Source organism: Pezoporus occidentalis, unplaced genomic scaffold, assembly GCF_034315485.1.
Source record: "Pezoporus occidentalis ecotype Australia unplaced genomic scaffold, CSIRO_AGI_Poc_V1 ctg1, whole genome shotgun sequence".
NCBI classification, from domain to species: Eukaryota; Metazoa; Chordata; class Aves; order Psittaciformes; family Psittacidae; genus Pezoporus; species Pezoporus occidentalis.
This window is the reverse complement of record NW_026912778.1, coordinates 17574382-17594118: the sequence shown is the minus strand read 5'-3', so window position 1 is coordinate 17594118 and position 19737 is coordinate 17574382. Positions and strand designations below refer to the sequence as shown.

General features: G+C 50.3%; 3 protein-coding genes across 3 annotated transcripts; 2 read left to right on the top strand and 1 right to left on the bottom strand.

Annotated features, from left to right (window-relative positions):
• Window positions 1-65: 65 nt before the first annotated feature.
• On the bottom strand, window positions 66-14389 carry LOC134158075 (uncharacterized). The gene is made up of 6 exons (XM_062608088.1): window positions 14158-14389; window positions 13940-14114; window positions 4242-4308; window positions 3573-3629; window positions 1649-1686; window positions 66-1389 (listed from the first exon to the last, which is right to left on the bottom strand). Exons 1-6 carry the CDS (start codon window positions 14387-14389, stop codon window positions 1281-1283), a joined length of 678 nt encoding a protein of 225 aa, XP_062464072.1. The 3' UTR covers window positions 66-1280.
• Window positions 14221-16451, top strand: SLC10A4 (solute carrier family 10 member 4). The gene is made up of 3 exons (XM_062640285.1): window positions 14221-14773; window positions 15125-15335; window positions 15911-16451. Exons 1-3 carry the CDS (start codon window positions 14388-14390, stop codon window positions 16424-16426), a joined length of 1113 nt encoding a protein of 370 aa, XP_062496269.1. The 5' UTR covers window positions 14221-14387; the 3' UTR covers window positions 16427-16451.
• Window positions 16452-17089: 638 nt separating this feature from the next.
• On the top strand, window positions 17090-18512 carry ZAR1 (zygote arrest 1). The gene is given in 4 exon segments (XM_062605640.1): window positions 17090-17906; window positions 17987-18079; window positions 18166-18259; window positions 18262-18512. Coding segments are annotated over 4 exon segments (1143 nt in total). The 5' UTR covers window positions 17090-17120; the 3' UTR covers window positions 18432-18512.
• Window positions 18513-19737: the final 1225 nt, after the last annotated feature.

Below are 19737 nucleotides of genomic sequence, written 5' to 3'. Positions count from 1 at the left end.
TGCCCCCTGTCATTCATGATCCAAGTCCAGTGCTGTACAGGGGTGATGTGTGTCCACTAACAGCCTGAGGTGGGCCTGTTCTGTGCCTCTGCTCTGGAAGGATGAAGTGTAATTCAGAGTTACGTGAAGAACTGAATTCTGAGTGTTCACCTAGAGTGCTTTGTGCAATTCTAAGTGCACAATTTGCCTTCAGTTTTACAGGATTCAAGCTCACTTTGAGCCACCCCAAGAAACAAATACTTTCAAGTACATGTTTCATCTAGCTCATACCTTTTGGCTTGTATAGAAGCAGGAAGTTTGTCTTGAACTTGGTAACTTCCTAGAATCTTCGTTTTGCTGCAAAGCAACGTATCCAGTAGTAATGTGAATGCCATCTTTTTCTTATCTTGGTACTAATAAAACAGGCTGATTTCTGTTTGGTGGCCACTTAATATTAAATCTATTTAACAAAATTTAAGGTGGGAGGCTTGCTATTAATTATCTCAGCACTGTCCCTGTGTTGTAGTTCAGTCAGTAGATAAAAATGCTTCCCCCTAATTAGCTGACCTACTTAATGTAGAGCTGCAATTTACAGCAGCACCTGCTGCTTCTAAACTGTGATCCACTACCCTTCCCCTCATTGCTTTTTAGTTCTGCAGTCAAGTACTGATTGCCTCACATCCCTTCAGGAAAACGGCAGTGTCAAAATCTCAGGCAATCAACAGCCTTCTGCGCTTCCCTTGCAGTAGGTTGCTGTAACAAACTCTTCCATATTAAACTATTCCTTGTAATTAGCATCATGGTATTGCAAGACTCAAGATAGAAAATACTGGTTTTGCAGTCTCTTACTCTGAGTGAAGGTCTGACAGCTCCTCCGGGTTTGTTGTAGAAGCACTAGGTCATGTTTTATGCCATAGGGTGTTACCCTCTAAGAGTCTGATGGCAATAGCAAAGAAAAATAAGTGATGAGCGTTTAAGGAAGCAGAAGGTTGAAACTGCTTTTACTGTACACAGATTTGGTCGTTTAAAACTTACTTGTAGTAAGTTTTCTTTCTGAGAAAGAAAAACACCTGTGGGACAAGACTATGACTGGGATGCGTCTTTAGTTCTCCCTCTTCTAATCTTTGAGAACAGCAGTAAATGAGATTTTCCAATCTTTACTTTCTCAGCAAAACATGTGTGATGTGAGGTTGCTTTGATTCAAAAAACAAAGCCAAACGCCCACCTGCTCTTGACTTGGTTCGTGTGCTTTCTGTAGTGCAGGGCTGACACCTGCAGGCAGTCCCTCTGTGTCTCTTGGCTCAGGAACATGTGGCTGGGATTTGGGCGCACTCTGAAGCATCTATCCATCCATGGTGTACCCAGAACGTCCCAATAAAGAAGCTGCTCTCTGCTCCAAGAACTGGAGACCTGAAGGGAGCAGATACCGTGTCTCACACAGTTGTACTGTGCATCACTGCCCTCTTTACACCAAATGATATACTCTGTGGTGACTACATAAACATCTTGCAGCACACAAAACATAGAATCATAGACTACTAGGGTTGGAAAGGACCTTAAGATCATCTAGTTCCAACCCATCTGCCATAGGCATAACTGTAATAACTGAAACTAACCTGCAGATCTTCAGCAGGATTTAAAGGAACAGGTAGCTAAAACGATTCCTTACCAGCAAAGTGATGTTTCAGCTCGGTGCATCACCCATGCCTGTTGCAAACAGTAACTTAAAAACAACCAAAAGAAACCACAATTAAAAAAAAACAATTTAAACTCTTAGCTTTAAAACCTGGAAAGCCTGAGGGTCTCTATGCTGTGTGGCACTCACACGAGAGAAAGGTGGACTCTACCTGTCTCAAACAAAAGAAGATACTTCTGTTGTAAGCTGAGCTCCTATCAGCATAAACACCGGTAATCCTGTAAATGCATTCTCTTTTGGAAAATGAGATAAAGTTTAAAAGACACTGGCATGTGGTGCCCTCTTTTCCAGAGTGCTCAGCCCTCCCTGCTGCTTTTAAATTACCCCTAGAAGCTGTTGGCAGCTCCAGCAAGTGTGATTCAAAAAATGAGCGCATCGGGATGAGTGGTGTGTGCCATACTGAGCAGGTGATGCTGTTGTCCATCCCCAGCATCACGCAGCTTTTGGTTATCATGCACAACATAAACTATGAATTGTTCTATTCTGTCCTTTTCCATTCTCTTTTCCATGGTTTTCTTGGGACTGTAGCCAAAATGGCAACTTTTCACAGCCCTGCCATGAGAGGCTGTTTAATCAACCCTGCTAGTACCAACAACCTGACCTGATGTCAGAGGAACTACTCTCTGCACCCAGCACCCGGTCTCAAGCCTGACAACAGCTTCCTCCACGTTCCTGCAGCAACAAGGCTGTGAGAAGAGCAGGGTGAACACCAGCCACTCTGGCCCGCGCAGCTGCAGTTTAGGGGACACTTGGGCTAATACATTTTTCATGCTTTCTTACAGCTTATGTCTGCCCATAAAACTGAAATGAATGGAATCCATTCACATGTGAATAGTAACTCATTTCTGAGAACACCGGCATTTCTTGGTCTGGTATTTGGTGAAATTAGTCAAGTAGTATATTTCTCTGTTGTATTCTACATAAGCTTGGGAGATTTTGCATTCAAAGAAAGCATACATACAGCAATTAAACTAGTTTCTGTCTGTAAGAAGGGCAGTTAATGTCTTCCAAAATGGTCCATGTTAGGGCTCTATATAGTAACAGGAAGGTGAATAGAGACACTTGTGTTCTACATTGTTCCCCGCCTGCACCCTGTCCAAGAGAAAAAGATGCTTACTAACATGGAAGTAGGTATCAATGACACGGCTTGGGACTCTGCATGGCCTTACTGCTTAAAGCCAAGTAGGTGAACAAAAACACCTGGATGGTGTTGGAAGCTGGTGGTGGAAGCATGGATGGACACAGGACTTTCCTCAGCCTCCTGCTCACCACTGCACTCTAACTCCTAGCACTCCCCTATCTTTGTCTCAAGCCAGCTGCCTATGATTTTTGTTTTCCTAGAGCCATTATCAGCAAACAAATCTGTGCAACCCATTACAAAGGCTTCGTTACCTGACTGATCTTTACCTCCCTTTCACTCAGCAGGTTCATATTGCTGTATCAATCATTTCACAGTGCTCCTGCTCTCTCACATCCAAAATGCCGATGTGAGAAAATGATGCTGAACCAAGTTCTGGATTACAAGGAATGTGGTTTGCATCCTGTCTGGGGCTGAGGGAAAGGCCAGCTGCACTGCTGGCTGAGTGAGCCTGGTACATACTGAGTTAAAGGACCACTACATAATCCTTCTTCTCCAAGCAGACCTATTTGTCTTAATGAAGGTCAGCAGGACAAGAGTATCTTATGCCACCTTAAATATATCTTCACCTCTCTCCTCCTTTAGAAATGATATTTTATTGAAGCACATGCTGCCATCTGGGGTCCCCTCTCAAGGAAAAGAGGAGTGAGGGGAAGGAGATCAGGCAAAACCTCTGCTTTTCATGCTCTGCCTCAGACCTTGTCTTAAACTTGCATCTCTCAGCTCTAAGGTGGTCCATTTATTCCCACAGTTACTCACCCAACCCTGAGCCCAGAGCAGTGTTACATTGTTTCTGTTCATCCATTCCCCACTGGCCTAATGGAACACATAAAACCACCTTAATGCTGCTTCAACTGACCTGACTTCAAAGGACTTATGAAAGCCTTGGCCTAATTCTTGTCCTTTTAAAGCCAGCCCTGTCTGATGTCAGCCCCGAGCTGTCACTCAGCCCCTGGAGCACAGCCCCGAGCAGGCCTCTCCATCTATGCCCAGCCTTACTGGTAGGTACTGGCAGGTCCTGAGCTACACAACACCCCTGCCTGCACACACTGCACAGGCAGCATGGGCCTGGCCACTGCCCTGAAGCTGAGGGTGCAGATGCATAGCCAACAGCAGCCATTGCTAACTGAATCAGAGAACTGAATCATAGAATGAATCATAGAATAGTTAGGGTTGGAAAGGACCTTAAGATCATCCAGGTCCAACCCCCCTGCCATAGGCAGGGACACCTCACACTAAACCATGCCAGCCAAGGCTCTGTCCAACCTGGCCTTGAACACTGCCAGGGATGGAGCATTCACACTTCCTTGGGCAACCCATTCCAGTGCCTCACCACCCTCGCAGTAAAGAACTTCTTCCTTACATCTGACCTGAGTCTTCCCTATTTAACTTTGAACCCATTACCCCTTGTCCTATCACAGCATGTACCTCTCCTCCCAGGTTGCTGGTGCAGAGCTCATGCTGTTGATTTGGTTCATGCGGCCCTCCTGAATGCCTGTGGAAACAAAAAAAATGTCCTCATGGCACCAGACTGGACTACAGGAGACCCACACAGTCAGTTCTGCTCTGCCACACACATTTCAAGGAGGACTCATTTATTTTCTTGAGGCTCTCTTCATCATCACTGAAATAACCACCAGTCTTCATAACTCATGTGCTGGGAGCCAGGGGCAGATGTATGACTACTTAAAGGGTTGGCCAGTCAGTTCATATTTTGTCTGATACAGTGGGGTAAGTTAAGAACAGGAATTGGGTTGACCTTGGTTTATCAGCCCAAATGTCAGAGAGCACATAATGTCTATTGTAAATGTCACAGGGATTTTTCTTTTCCTTTAAAAAAAAAAAAAAAAGGAAAAACCGAGGGATTTAGTGACTGTAGTTATGCAGCCATTCACAGGGGCTCAGCTCCACTGAGTGCAAATGGTATTGCCTAGGTACACAGACACACTGTGTCTGGGAATACTGAAAGGGACTTCTTAAAGGCATGGCTCCGGTAAAGCATGGGGGAGACCAGTGCAGCCCTCGCCTTCAGCAGCAAAGCAGCTTTCACTAACACCAGGCTCTGCCAAGCCTTCCTCCTGAGCACAACACAGGGATTTAATCAATAGCTGGTGAGCTTCTCACCTTTATCTCCACAGGGAAATAAGCCCAGAGCAGTGGAATACAGCACCCTGTGGGCATGTGCACCCCGCCAGCCACCAGCGCAGCCTTCCTGACCTGTCTGTCATAGAAGAAATGGAAAAGTCCTTTTCCAAAACCACTCCGAGGCTTGCTACTGCTCAGTAGGCTCTACTGGTTTCTAACCCTTATCTTCCCACCCTGACTGATGTGGCACACCAGCTTAGGGTTCCTTCCCTGGGCCGAGGACTCATTGGTAGAACTGAAGGATGAACTGGGTGACGGAACACTGGAACAGGCTGCCCAGGGAGGTTGTGGAGTCTCCTTTCCTGGAGACATTCAAAACCCGCCTGGACACATTCCTGTGTAACACTATCTAGGTGTTCCTGCTCCGGCAGGGGGATTGGACTAGATGATCTTTCGAGGTCCCTTCCAATCTCTAGCATACTGTGATAGTGTGATGAAAAGGAAGTGGCTCTCATTACAGGGCTCAAACCACATACCCTCTGCAGGGCCTTGGCTCAGCCCATCTCCCCTGCTCCTTGCCCAGGCCATGCTTCTGTGCTGCCCTCCTCTCCAAAGTCTCTTCAATAGAGGATCCTTTCTGTCAGTGTGTTCCCACTTCCTGCATCCTCCTCATTATGAAAAGAATTAACTAACGTTAATTAGCAAAGCAAATCACTGAAATCTGCCTACCAGGAACCTCATTTCAAGATTCAGAACAACAGGTAGGTTACATTTATATCCCATTTATGCACTCTTTTTAGCCCTTCTATTTTACTGTCTTTTGTGCCTTTTTTACCTGAAGAATGCTCCTGGGTTTCCCGGTTTTGCTCTGTTCGCCTCTTTCCCAGACACTAGGGGGACGTCTTGCTTTCTCTGCACTGACCCAGTCTGAAGTTTGCTCTAGTTCAGCTTCAATTCACCACACCACTCTGAACTTACACGAAACTGCCCATAAGGTCCTGAATGAATTTAACAGCTACACTTCGGGACGGAAAGCCTCAGCCAGAGGGAAGCCCAAGCCATGCCCAGCTGGCCATAAAAACCACCTCCCGTACAGGTACGTGTCTTTATCTGAAAGAGAAAATTCAGCTCATTTTTCTTGTACATCACCTTTCATCCTTAGGGACGCGCAGGGTGCACCCGGGTTAGCAGTGACTGCTCCAATGCCAGCTTTGATATTTCAATCTTGTTGCCTAGATTTTCAGAGTCTGAAATACCTGTTGGACTTTTTACTCAGGGTCAGATGGACTTAAACCCCCTGAAATGTTTCAGACTGCAGAAATAGTGGGGCTTTCCATCTGTATGTGTAGCACCACCTTAGAACTGCAGGATGTGAAAAGGCTTGTATTGACCTCCCCACAGCTGGTGTGGATTACATAAGACACACGCCCCTCTCTTCTCTCCACAGCAGGTCCACCTGCAGTTAACACAGCACTCAAGCACAACCGACCCCCAGAGCAGCTCCTCTGAACAACCTAGTGGAGCAATGAGTCACCAACTCCCACCGGCACGATGGGGTTGGAGCCTGTGTTGCAAAGGGACTGCTTCAGCTCTGGGGCAACAGCAGCAACTGCAAATGATGCTGTTACCACTCTGCAATGGGGAGGATGCGCCGGTCTCCTTTTCTGCAGAGCCTGGCTTCTCGGGGCTTCCAGATTTGGGCATCTGATCCAAGAAATTCCCTGGGGAGAGCTCAGCTGCAACCTGCTTTTTCACACAAATGACAGTGTTATTTGCATTTGGTATATTACTGCTTAGTACATTGGTTGCCCAACTGCTGTTACTGTTTGTTATGACCTTAAAATACAATTTTTGGTTACTTAAGGTCTAAAATCTGCCCCTTAGTTTTTGGATAATATCTTTCATTATCCAGTAAAGGTTGAGATTGTTGCCAAAAATCTCTTGAATTTGAAAAGGACAGGGATGAGAATGGTGAATGCCAGCATGCTGCAGCGAACAGCCATAAGCTGCGAGGCAGCCTCGCTACCTGAAGTGACAAAAGTGCTTGGACATGTTTGCTGTGCCACTGAATCAAAGGGTTTAAAGAAGTCTGTGCAGTGAAATCCCTGTGCTTGGTTATTGCTGCTTGTTGGAGGAGCGCAGCAAGTCATCCTACTGCGGAGCCCCTCTGGGAGTGGGATGCACACACTGTGTCTGTAGAGACTGCAGGTGGCTGCTCTTGGCTTGTGGCACGTCCTATGGAGGGTGTCAGCAATACTCCGTCAAGAAACTACAAGTGAAAATGGACTCTGTGGATGTTTAGCAGTTGTCAGGCAGAGATTTCCTTTGTGACAAAGGGATAACTCCTTGGGAGTAAGGTACCTGCTGGAGCTCAATGCACTTGTCTCCAGTGTGCAGCTTTGCCACTACTTACATTGAGCAAACAAATTCATTTCAGTGTATTACTGCTGGCTTTGTTTGGGCTTCTTGGCAGCGGTTTGAAACAATTTGCTTTGTGAGGAGTTGTTTCTGTACCAACACCAGATGGGAAGTGGTAACTCCACTATCTCCCTGTCCATCCCCAACCCCTGTCCTGCCCGGGGCCCCTTGCCTGGAAGGGCTTTGGGCAGGATTTGTTTGGCTGGACTTCCCTTCTGGGCCTGGGATCACTGCAGGGTACTGCTCACACCTGGGTGGGAATGCTGAGCACTGATACCTTACACACCTCTTTGGGTAGCTCCTCTTACGGTCCCAGCATTGACTCCAGCAGCAAGACTCTCCTACTGATACTCAGCATTTAGGCTGCCCATGTATATACGGGTAAAACATATGTTTCAAGTATTTTATTTAGAAATTGTATGTAAGAAAAAACATATTTAATAATTGTTATATATTTAATACATTAAAATAAATTTAATAATATTCCTAATATTTTGCTTTCTGACATTAGCATGGACTGAGCAGGGGTCAGGAGCTCTTAAAGGGGCCATTTTGTACATGTTTATGCTGATATTTTGGTTTTCTTTAATTCCTTCACCTGAAATAAAGGGCTGATGGCTTTTTATTCCTCCCTCTGACTACCCAATCTTAAACAGCTCTGCTCAAAGCCCATTATCTGGCAGGCACCATGCAAGACGCTGCCAGCTTAATAAACCCTGCAGGCAGTTCAGGCCACAGACTTTAGCTCTGAGCTATGGACCCCGCTTGCCATTTCCAGCATGGCCAGGTCCCTGTGCTCCCTGTCGTGTTGCCAGTACCTACGGCCACAAGCGCAGTTACATCACAGAGAGATGTGAGGTCTTAAACCCATGTATGTAATCTCTGTGGACTTGTGAGGCTATTATACACAGCCTACTTTCAACTAGTGGTAAAGTGAACACCTCAGGCAGGACGAAATACTCTCTGGGGTTCATACCCAGCATTTCTGCTTATGTACTCCAGGAAGGAGCTCAAAGATTGTGCTGTCATTCACACTTTCATCTTGGTGGCAAACCAACACGTACATAAAACCCAGAGAACACCCTCCTCAGCTGCAGCCACACACAGGTTCTACTGATACTATAGGTCCAAAATTCAGAAGACTCTTTAGGTTATTAAAAGTGTCCTACTTTATCACGGTTTTCAAAGTGCACATAGCACAATGTGTCGAGGCTACTTTCATGGGATTAATATACAACGTCATACAAGACAAGCATTAAGAGATTCTATTATGTTTGAGGTTTATTTCTTCCCATTTGCCTGACACCTTGAGATTTAATATGGGTAAGAGTGCACCTACTTTGACGGGCTTGCTTATTTGTTGATCAGGATTACTGATACTCATTTTTATTACTTGGTAAGTATTTGGCAGCAGACAAGAAGCATTTTCATTCTCTGTTTATACAGTTTCTAACATAAAACAGTCTTAGCCCACATCCAGGCACCTTTGATGCAGCAATACAAATGACAGCTGAATGCAAAGATTTTTTGTGTGTAACCTGAGATAGAATATTGATGCTGTTAACTCTCATCTTTCCCATGGGGCTCACCATTAACATTCCTTTTAATATGGAGAAAGCTTTGGTGGGAGAGGGATGTAATTTGTCTTTGGGGTGTCTTCCTTCAATTAAATGAATACTCTGTGAAGCAACTGCTGCTGTAGGTATTATTAGATTTACTCGTGCATTCTCAACATGTCAATTATTCTGTGGGACAATACACTCCTTGTGTCATTTACTCTGATCTGGCGCTTTTCTGCAACCCCCTAAATACAGATTTTACAAGGCACAAAACCACATTTGTGTGATCTACTTCCATATTACCTCCCTTGAATTATGTTCCTACCCCTGACCAGGTTCCTGCACAGGAAATTAAGAGTGGGCTGTGAGCCTCAATAGACAGTGAAAGCCAATAAGCCCAGCTGGATCCAGGCCTGCAACTGCACATTCACCCTAGAGCCTCACCATTTACCAGGCTGTGCACACCCTATTTTCAGTGTGCTCTTTGCCCTCGACGCCACCACTGTACCCTCACAGCCACTGGGGTCCCCCTGCACCTCCCCTGCTCCCTCAGATGCTGAACAGGCTGCATGTAAATCAGGGCCGCAGCACCCAAGATGTGCCTGTATCTGCAGGATGGCTGAGCCCCTCTGCCCATGCAGAGTGAGACCCATGCCTACGGTGCAGAATACCATTTGGCTTTTAAAACTGAATCCAGGGCCTTCAGAGGCAGCCCCATCTCACCTCCTGTCCCTGCCTGGCTGGACAAGATGCTAATTTTGGCTCTTTTGGACCAAGGCATGCATTAGTCATCAGGTCATTTATTTTATTATGACTTTCACCTTAATCCTGATAATACTCCAACTCCAGAAAAAGATTAAATAGCAACAAAAGGGAACAGGGAAGCAGAATTCTTTCTTATTTTGAGTAAAGGTATCTCACATAAAGGCACTTAATTGCTTAAAGGAAAAAATGGTACTAGTAATTGGTTTACAGTTGTAGGGTAAAACAGCCTCAACAACTGACTCCCAGCCATCAATTTACAAAATCATTCCTCAGCGATCCCCTGATTTTGTCTCCTTTCATGGACCAGAAGCTTTTTTCTAATGTGATGGCTGGCAAAAGATCCCTTCAGCTCGTTTTTAAAGGCAGATCACGCAGCCTTAAGCACTTAATTCTAATTATGAATTACTGGAACATTGCAACCCAAGTCATCATGCACTTACTTGCTGATTAATGGTCTCCAGGCATCTTAAAAATAAACAGGGGGAGACACCACGTATGACAAGGAGGGTTTTATCATGATAATTTCTGCCCTTGACTTCTAACCCAGGGCTCCAGTGAAAAGATCCATCCCCAGGTGCCCAGATAGTCTGAGCAGATAGCGGGGAAACAAAAGAGGCTTGTGTCGTTCCCCTTCCACACCACTTCTATTTAATAGAATCTCAGAGACTATGAGTTGCAGGGCACTGCTCCCAAGTGAGGTGTAAACATGGAAGAGCTGGACTGAAACAGACATCATTTGAAAAAGGAATCGGAGGGAGAAGGGGACAGGACTCGCAGGAATGGAGAAATCACAAACGCACAGGGAAGAAGCGAAGCAGATACAGTGCAGTGGAGGAGGGAGGAGGAGGAGGAGGAGGGTGCCTGGATGCCTTTGCCACCTGGGTCAAGGGGAAGAGAAGGATGATTTGGTGGGATCCCACCTGTAGAGGAGACAACAGGGACTTGGTGATGACTCCCACTGAGGAGGGGAGGGAGGGACACATATCTGATTTTCCTCACCCTGAAATTCAAACCCTGGGTCTGGTCAAGGACCAGATAAAAGGGATAAAAGACACTGATTATTGTGCAGATTTACTGTGCAGCACCAAGCCATGGCACTCTGCTAAGGACAAAGGAGATTTTAAGAAAAGCAAGCTTTGGATAAGGCATGATGGGCTGCAATGGGGCCAGGTGTCATGCTGAAGGGTAGCAGAGAAGCCCGGGAGGCAGGGAAGGCAGGTCTGTCCCAGGCCTTCTGCACTATAGACTGCTACAGGAACAATGAACTAACAGGAAACCTGTGGCTCCTGTGTGTTCTCCACCTACATGGTCCAACTGCACTCCGCCTTTGTGTGAAACACAAAGTGGGCAGGGGAAGGAGCAATGTTGACTGATCAGCACATCCTCACCAAAGCAGTTTCTGTCTGTCTGGCTGGGAAGGTTTTTAGGAACAACTCAACTGCAGAGATCTCAGTGCTTCATCTGATTTTAAAAATGTGTTTTCTCACCTGTTTGGTGAACCAGCTCCTAAACAATACAAAATTAAACAGAAAATAGCCATGAACTTGCTAGGATCTCGCAGTCGCTGGTTCAGTGGAGCTGAGTGACAAAAGCTGCAGAGTCCCCTCTGTGCTGCTGCTCTTAAGAGCAGGTGCTGGAGACAGGTATCAAAGGGACCTACTTCAGCACAAGACCAGCTGACACATCCTTCCGAGCACAAAGACAACCGTGGAAGAACAACCAAAATCACCTCTGCACAACTGTGCTCCAATTCCTAACTCTCCTAAGCCACAAAAATAACCACTCTGGATCTAAGTTATAACAAGAACAAGAAGATGCATTTCATGGAGTTTACCACAAGTTCACCCTAAACCGTGGGTGTATTGTGTGAAATTAAGGAGTATTTTAAGCCAAGTCAATGACAGCAAAGACTTTCTCTTTTTCCATTGAAAATGATTCCTGTGCTATTAAACCTTAAATTTCCTTTTAATTTTTATCTATAACCTAGGTGCACAGCAAGTAGATTAGAAATGAAGGGATTGTACATCCCCTGAAAATCAGAAACTACTTCTGACAGGTCTCACGTAAACATCACTTTCATGGCAGCATTTTGCCCCAGCCTATTTAAGCACCACTACTTAAAGGGCTGACTGAAAGCCTTCCATCCTCCAGGACTATCTTCCGGAGGAATCTCTTCCTCTGCAAACGCCCGGCACAGCTCCACAAATCATGTGGCACAGACACACAGAGAGGCAAAGCATGACTTATGGGTGGGTGACGCCATCCCACAGCAGCTGAGCTCGGCTGCTTCCTGCAGACCCAGGCATGGACACAACGAGGCAGGGTGGGAGGAGCGGGGAGCTGAAATGGATACCGAGCTGAAATGGGAAGAGTGGAAAAAGAGGGGTGACCACACTTTGCTCTGTCAGCCCACCCCACTGTCCTGCTTTTACATAGTGCTCATAACCACAGCATACACACACATGATGCGCAACACAGTCAGGATGTAGGCTTTCAAGTCCTAGACTGGGATTTATCCCTTACTTGCTTGGGATGGGCAAACCAGCTCTTCTCACCTGAGGCTCCTGAGCATGAGGAACCAACAAGTATAATGGCTGCACACCCCTTGCTGCCCCAAACTGAGAACACCCACAGTGACTTACCCTGGGGGACACCAAGGGAACTTCATTGCAGATATGCAATGCCCACAATTTTGCAATAATCCTGGGCTATGCCAGATGCTTTCCATCTCTGGCAGGAGAAGCAAGTGATTCAGATACCACCTCCAGCGTGGTTGAGCAGCCAGTCACTAGCCAAATGAACTGCAAGGTCACTTTGCTCATTTCTTACAGCACTAGCAAAAGTCCTTGCAAGCCCATCCTCTATTTTTCACCAATTCAATAAAGGGAAGGCACAAAACATCCTGTTATAAAATAGTAAACAAAATCCCTAGTGTTTAAAGGACTTTTGTTGCTCCAGACCAGTCTACAGCACAGGAGGTGCTCTCCTATGGAAATCAAACCCCTCCTAAGAATAATGTAAGGCAGTATTACTTATAAAAGTTACAAACTACAACAAGCTTATATTTCAGTGAGTCCTCCCTCTCCTTGCTATTGCTATCTCTTATGCTCATTTTTCAACAGAGGGACTAACAAGGAATAATTTGAGAATCATACACGATTGGCCTTATTTGTCTTTTTATACTCAGTCTGTTGCTTCCAGTAATAGCAGGGCAGGCAGTATGCTTTCTCCTGCCCTCCACAAAAGGAACTGGCTATTGATTTAGAAACATCATGGAGTGCACTATGCGTGAGCCAGCTGCCTCACAGCAAAACTATTGAGCATCACTCCAGGCTCCAGCCTGTACTTTATGATGACATACTGGGGAAGCCTGCAGTGAGTTAAAGAGACAAGAACCATGTTCAGCAGCAGGTAAGTTTTTTCACTGTACTTGCTGGATGTGGAAATACGCTTGGTGCCATATGGGTGATAGTGCTTGTTCATCCAGGGTTCAGACTTGGCTCTCCCTGAAGTCAGCAGTACTTCTCTTGTTTAAACCAAGAGCCGGGTTTGAATTTCAGCTGATACATTTTAAGGAAAGCCTCGAGAGGTCTTGATGTGTTACGATGCATTCACAATATATTCCTACTGCAATTCAGTGTCCTTGAAACGCAGGTTTACCATGACTGGGTGGGCTCTGGAAGAGGATGCGTCTGCTCCATTGGCATCTAGCTTCACTAAACTCCTATAATTGCCTGTATGATATATGTCATACGTTGTGACACAAAAGCATCTTCCCACAACCAGCCCTACTCCAGCAGGGAGTCTGGGGTGTGGCACTCAGACATAAAGCAGGAGGTCTGGCCTGTGCCCTTCACACCTGCTCGATAAGCAGCTGTCTCCTGCTCTGCCCAACTGACCCAGCCTGGTCTTGCCCAAGATCAGCCTGGCTTGCCCATGAGACAGGGAAACCGCACCGGCATGACTTACAAACCAGGGAGGGCTTGATAAGCAAATGACCTGCACATTGTGAAGCCAGCTATTGGCTACATGAAGGATGGCATAAGATACAGCAGCGGTAAGACTTTAAGAAGCACAATAAATACACTGCAAGCACTTCTCTGCATACGCAGACCTGAAAATTAAGCTCAGAGGATGGTTCTTGGCCCAGCAAGTTGACCAGACCCTGCACTCCCCTCCTCCAGCAGCACACAGCCCCAGAATACGAACGAACTACAGCAATCTGCCTCCTATTTGGTTTTATTTGTTGCCGGGAGGGTGAAGGAGCTCGGCTGAGGGTCCCCGGTGCTGCCCACCTACCTCTGGTGACACTGCGACACCGACTGCCATTTGACGCTGAAGCGAACCCCCGGTACCGCAGTACGAAGAGAAGCCGCGACCCCCGGGGGGGGTGTGCAGGCGGCGGGGCCGGCTCCAGACACCGCCCCGAGGGTGGCACCGTGGAGCGGGGTCCAGCCCTGACCCGCCGCTGCGGCTGTGGGTCCGGTCCGGGCGGAGCTGTCGGGGGCGCAGCTCGCCGTCGGGGCGGTACCGAGTCACCGCCCACCGCCGGGTGGCCCCGCGCGGTCCCGGGTGCGCGCGGGCGGTGCCCGGAGCAGACAGCCGGCGTGCGGCGACGGACGGTGGCGGCAGCGCTCGGGAGCGCCCGGTTGGGATGCGGTCCCCGCTCTGACGGCCCCGCCGCCGCCCGCTCCCTCCTCGGGGCCCGGCCCAGCGGAGCCGGCGGCTCCCGGGGGCCGCGCAGCCCATGGCAGGCTCCGCGCAGCCCCCGACGGCGGCGGGGGACGGCGGCCTCGACGGCGGGTCGCTGGCGGGGGGCGGCGGGGCTTTCGCGGACCGCTCCCTCAGCCAGGGCTTGAGCGTGCTGGTGGGGCTGGCGCTCTGCGTGACCATGCTGGGGTTGGGCTGCGCCGTGGAGCTGGGGCAGCTGGGGCATCAGCTGCGGCGGCCCGTGGGGTTGCTGCTGGCGCTGCTGGGGCAGTTCGTGGCCATGCCGCTGCTGGCCTTTCTCCTCGCCCTCATCTTCGCCCTGGATGAAGTAGCGGCCGTAGCTGTGCTGCTGTGCGGCTGCTGTCCCGGGGGCAACCTCTCCAACCTCATGTCGGTGCTCGTCGACGGGGACATGAACCTCAGGTAGGCGCCCCGCTCTCCCTCGCTTGTAGCCGGACGGAGGGCTGCGGCGACCACGGGGCGCGGGCAGGGTTTGCGGGGCACCTGCCGGCGGAGGCGCCGGGACGGACGGGCACGGCGCGGCTGGAAACCCGCTCTCCTGCTTTTATCGGGGAGGACGGACCTTATGGACCCCGACACGCGCTTCTTACCCCCTTCCCTAAGAAGCCTGCCTGCCCGATCCTGGCCGGGGCAGGGAAGGGGGGGCTCTTGCCGTGAGAAGCGACCCCGCCGGCTGCAGAGTCCCCTTTACGTGGGAGCCGCCTCCCGGTCGGGCGCGCAGTGATACCGTGTCTCTTTGGTCCCCCGGTGCAGCATTATCATGACGGCCTCCTCCACGCTCCTGGCTCTCTTCCTGATGCCCCTCTGCCTCTGGATCTACAGCCGCCCCTGGATCAATACGGCCGTGGTGCAGCTGCTGCCCCTGGGCGCGGTGAGCCTCACGCTAGGCAGCACCCTCCTGCCCATCGGCCTGGGGGTGCTCATCCGGTACCGCTACCCCCGCGCTGCCGACCTCCTGGTTAAGGTAGGCACGGGGCGCTGGGAGAGGGGGGGTGTCCTATGGCAGTGACCTTTCTGGTCCCTCTGAACCGATAGATAGGCATATTCCACTACTTAGGTGGGATATAAGGATTGACAGTCTTGAAATAAAACGGCGGGACAGAGACAGAAGGGGTGGGAAGGGGCAGGTTATCCATCCCCTGGGGCCCAGGGGGCAGCCCAGTCCTGGAGCAGAGGCATTCCCTACATCCTACTCTCTCTCAGCTCCCGCTGCACCCAGAGCTAGGGAAACTAACCCACAGGCACGGCGATACTTCCTCAAATACACAACCAATTTTAGCTTAATCACAAAAGGAGAAGCAAAGCACAAGCCCTGCTCCCCCAGCAAGTCATTCCAAAGCAGAATGATGGAGGGCAAGCTCAGCCCCTTCCTTCCCTGAGATATGATCAACCACCACCAAAGTCCTGAGGCAGGAGCAAAGCTGGAAATCCAATACAACCACGTTTTGCAGTTTAGACTCTCTATCAAGCTTCTACCTGCTCTGCTTATCCTTTTAAACCAATAACCCCCATGTTGTTTATCAATGTATCTATTGCCAGATTTCCCTGTGGTCCCTCTTGGTGACTCTGGTGATCCTGTTCATCCTGACTGGGACAATGCTGGGCCCAGATCTGATGGCACATATTCCTGCGTCTGTCTACGCCATTGCGGTGCTGATGCCCCTAGCGGGGTACGCCTTGGGATACGGCTTAGCCACGGTCTTTAAAATGCCCCCACACTGCAGGAGAACAGTGTCGTTGGAAACGGGGTGCCAAAATGTCCAGCTCTGCACCGCCATCCTCAAACTCACCTTTCCCCCAGAGCTCATCGGGAGCATGTACATGTTTCCCTTGCTTTATGCGCTTTTTCAGTCGGCAGAAGCGGGACTCTTTGTGCTGGTATACAAGATGTATGGGAGAGACAGCTACAAACAAGATACGCTCGATGAGGAGGAAGATACAGATATATCCTACAAGAAACTGAAGGAAGAGGAAGTTCCTGATACTTCATATGGCACAGTGACCACGGAGGAGCACAACTCCATTCAAATGAAGCCAACGCAGACAGCGCTTTAGGGAAGAAAAGGAGGTGACACCTGCGGGGGGGGGGGGACGGGACGGGGACATGTGATGTGTGTTGTGCTTGCAGCCAGGCTGGGGCTGCGCTCGCCACTGTGCAAGCTGAGCTGCCCCACCTCCATCGTTTCTCCAGCCGCTCCCATTGTACAAGGTGTTGTGTGTTTATTACCATGGCAGTCATGTTTCCTCAAATATAGCTATGGATAAAATTAAAAAGCAAAGGAAAAAGTATCACTGTGATGATGCGAATCAGTCTTAGCGCGAGGAGGTTCTTGCCCATTGGAGTGCAGCACGAATGGGTATGAAAAAGGAGACGGGTGTTTGGCAGAAGTGAAGCCAACACGGCACCAGCATAGATGAACAGACAAAACCACCCTGTGTGCGTGTATGTTCGTGCCTCTCACCCGCTGTAACAGCACTGTGCTCGTTGTTCCGCCGCAAATACATGGCGAAGCTGAACCAAACCCGTGTTCCCCGCTGATTAATCCTTCGGGGCCAATTAAGGGCCGCGCTGCCCGGGCCTCCCGGGAAGCTGTGCTGGGTCAGCAGGACCCAGGCCCTCACCGGGCGGGGATGGGAAGGGGCAGTCAAGGACGGCGCCCCTCGGGGGCGGGGGAAGCCCAGCACCGGTCCCACCCCGCCCGGGGTATTTAAGACCGTCCCCCAGGGGGGTTACCTCGGGTGCAGTGGAATGGCGGAGGAGGCGATGGAAAGCTACCTGTACGCTGCCTACCACCCCTACTCCTACCGCTACCCGCCGCCCAAGGGCAAGGGCGGCGCGGCGGGCGGCTGGAGGCCGCGGGGCAGCAGCTACTTCTCGGGCTATGGGGAGGCGGCAGCGGCCGCCGAGTACTTCGATAACTACCAGCGGGCGCAGCTGAAGGCCATCCTCTCCCAGGTCAACCCCAACCTGACGCCGCGGCTCCGCAAGGCCAACACCAAGGAGGTGGGCGTCCAGGTAAACCCGCGGCAGGATGCCTCGGTGCAGTGCTCGCTCGGGCCCCGCACGCTGCTGCGCCGCCGTCCCGACCCCCCCGGCGGGTCGCGGCACCTCCCGGCGGAGCGGGAATTGCCGAGGGAGCAGGAGCAGGGCAGCCCCGCCACCACCAGCACCCGCGCCGTCCGCTTCCCCCGCACCATGGCCGTCTACTCGCCCATGGCGTCCCGCAGACTCACCGCCTTCTTGGAGGAGCCGGAGCGGCGGTCGCAGGAGAAGGTGGAGGCAGCCGTCGAGGAGGAGGCGGCCGCGTTGCGGAAACAACGAGAGGAGGAGGCGGCCGCCGTGCGGGACAGTTGGGAGAACCCCGCCGAGGGCGACGCCGAGCCCTTGGCACAGCGTCCGGCTGCGACCCCAGAGCTGCCGGCTGCAGAGCCGGAGGGCAGCCAGGTGGAGAAAAAGGTGGCGGAGCGGGAAGAGGCGGCGGCCGCTCCCCAGAAGCGAGAGCCGGCGGCGGGAAAGACCCGGCTGCGCTTCCAGGTGAGAGGCGGGCGAGGGGGAGCGGAGTGGGGCCCGGCCGGGATGCGCCTGCCCTGTCGAGTAACGGCTGTCCCCGGCAGTTCCTGGAGCAGAAATACGGCTACTACCACTGCAAGGACTGCAACATCCGCTGGGAGAGCGCCTACGTCTGGTGCGTCCAGGGCACCAACAAGGTAGGGCGCGGCAGGCCGGGATCACCCCTTCGCCCGCCGGGACACCCCCCCCCCCGCCGCCAAGCTGACCCCGGCCTCTCCCCCAGGTCTATTTCCGGCAGTTTTGCCGTACCTGCCAGAAGTCCTACAACCCCTACCATGTGGAGGACATCACCTGCCAGGTAAGGGACCCCCAACCCGCCGGGCCGGGCCGCCCCTCCCGTCGCCCGGCCGCCGACCGCCGCCTCCTCCCGCAGAGCTGCAAGCAGACGCGGTGCACCTGCCCGGTGAAGATGCGCCACGTGGACCCCAAGCGGCCGCACCGCCAGGACCTCTGCGGGAGGTGCAAGGGGAAGCGCCTGTCCTGCGATAGCACGTTCAGCTTCAAATACATCATCTGAACGGATGGTTTTGTTGAGGGCTCTTATAGGGAACTGCAAGTAGAGCAGGTTGGCTTTTGGTTTTGGTGGTGGTATTGTTGAAGGCACTTAGTGGGGTGTAGGTGGGGAAAGCATGCAAATAAAGATACTGCAAAGCACGGTGAGATGATCAGGTGGGTTTGTGCCCAGCTCAGAGTGCCTATTGCTGCAATTTGCACAGGGGAAGAGCCTACAAATAATGATTTTGTAAATCGGCAGTGGTCTCTGGCAGCAACTGACTTGAGACCTTCTAGAATCTGAGGTGGGAAAGGATGTTTGTTACTGCTCTTCCCCTTGAACTAATCAAATGCTCAAAGCTAACATCAAAGTTAGGTAGTAGAGCATCATTCATAAGCAAAACACCTAATAGTATTTACTTGTTGTGCATGCTTGTATTCCCTGTTGTGGAAAGTCTCTGCACCTGTTCTTTATCACTAGCAAATGATTGAGAAATTAAGTGTAAAGGCTACATTGCTTCTGCAGCTGGTGTGCATTTAGCTAAGCTGGTGTTCCTTTCTGTAGACTAAAGCCAAAGAAAGGTTGTTGTTAATGCACCATTAAGGGGCAGTTCTCACAAACTGCTGGGGAAGGGAGTCGCTCCTATTATGGTCTCTTGGTGAATGAGTTGCCTGTCTCTACCTCCGCAAAATTATCAAGAGTCTCTACCTCCGCAAAATTATCAAGAGGAGTGATGCTTCAAAAGCTTGAAGTATGGTGGCTGCATCAGCCTGGCTTCCTCCTGTTCCTGCAGTGATGCACAGGAGCTGTGCACTTAGTGGTTTACACTTGAAGAGTTTGATCTAGTTATGGTTTAGATGTCTCTGGGAGCTCCCCAGTCACACCCTTCTGGGTTTGGGTTTGCAACTAGGAGTTGTGCTTCTGGGGTTGGGTAGTAGTGGCAGCATCAGCAGGGCTACTCCCAGATGGTGTTCTCTCAGGCCTGTTGGTACTGCCAGTGGTAATGATCTCTAGGGACACCATACTTCTGAAAGGTGTTACAAGTTGGCTCTGGGACTATGGCATCACCATCTGAGCAGATTCACAGCCTAGTAAAACCTACACCCCCCAGTCTACCTTACAGCAGAGGAGTTGGATAAACTTAAGAGGCAAACCTTGTTTTGTTTTTTTTTTGGGGGGGCGGTGTGTGTTTTCTGTTTTTTTTTTTTTTGAGGATGCTAATAAAGCTGTTAATTTCAAAATTGAGCATAATAATGCACAAAGCCTTCTGCAGAGCTCTTGAGGTAGCTTCTATTTGGAAGG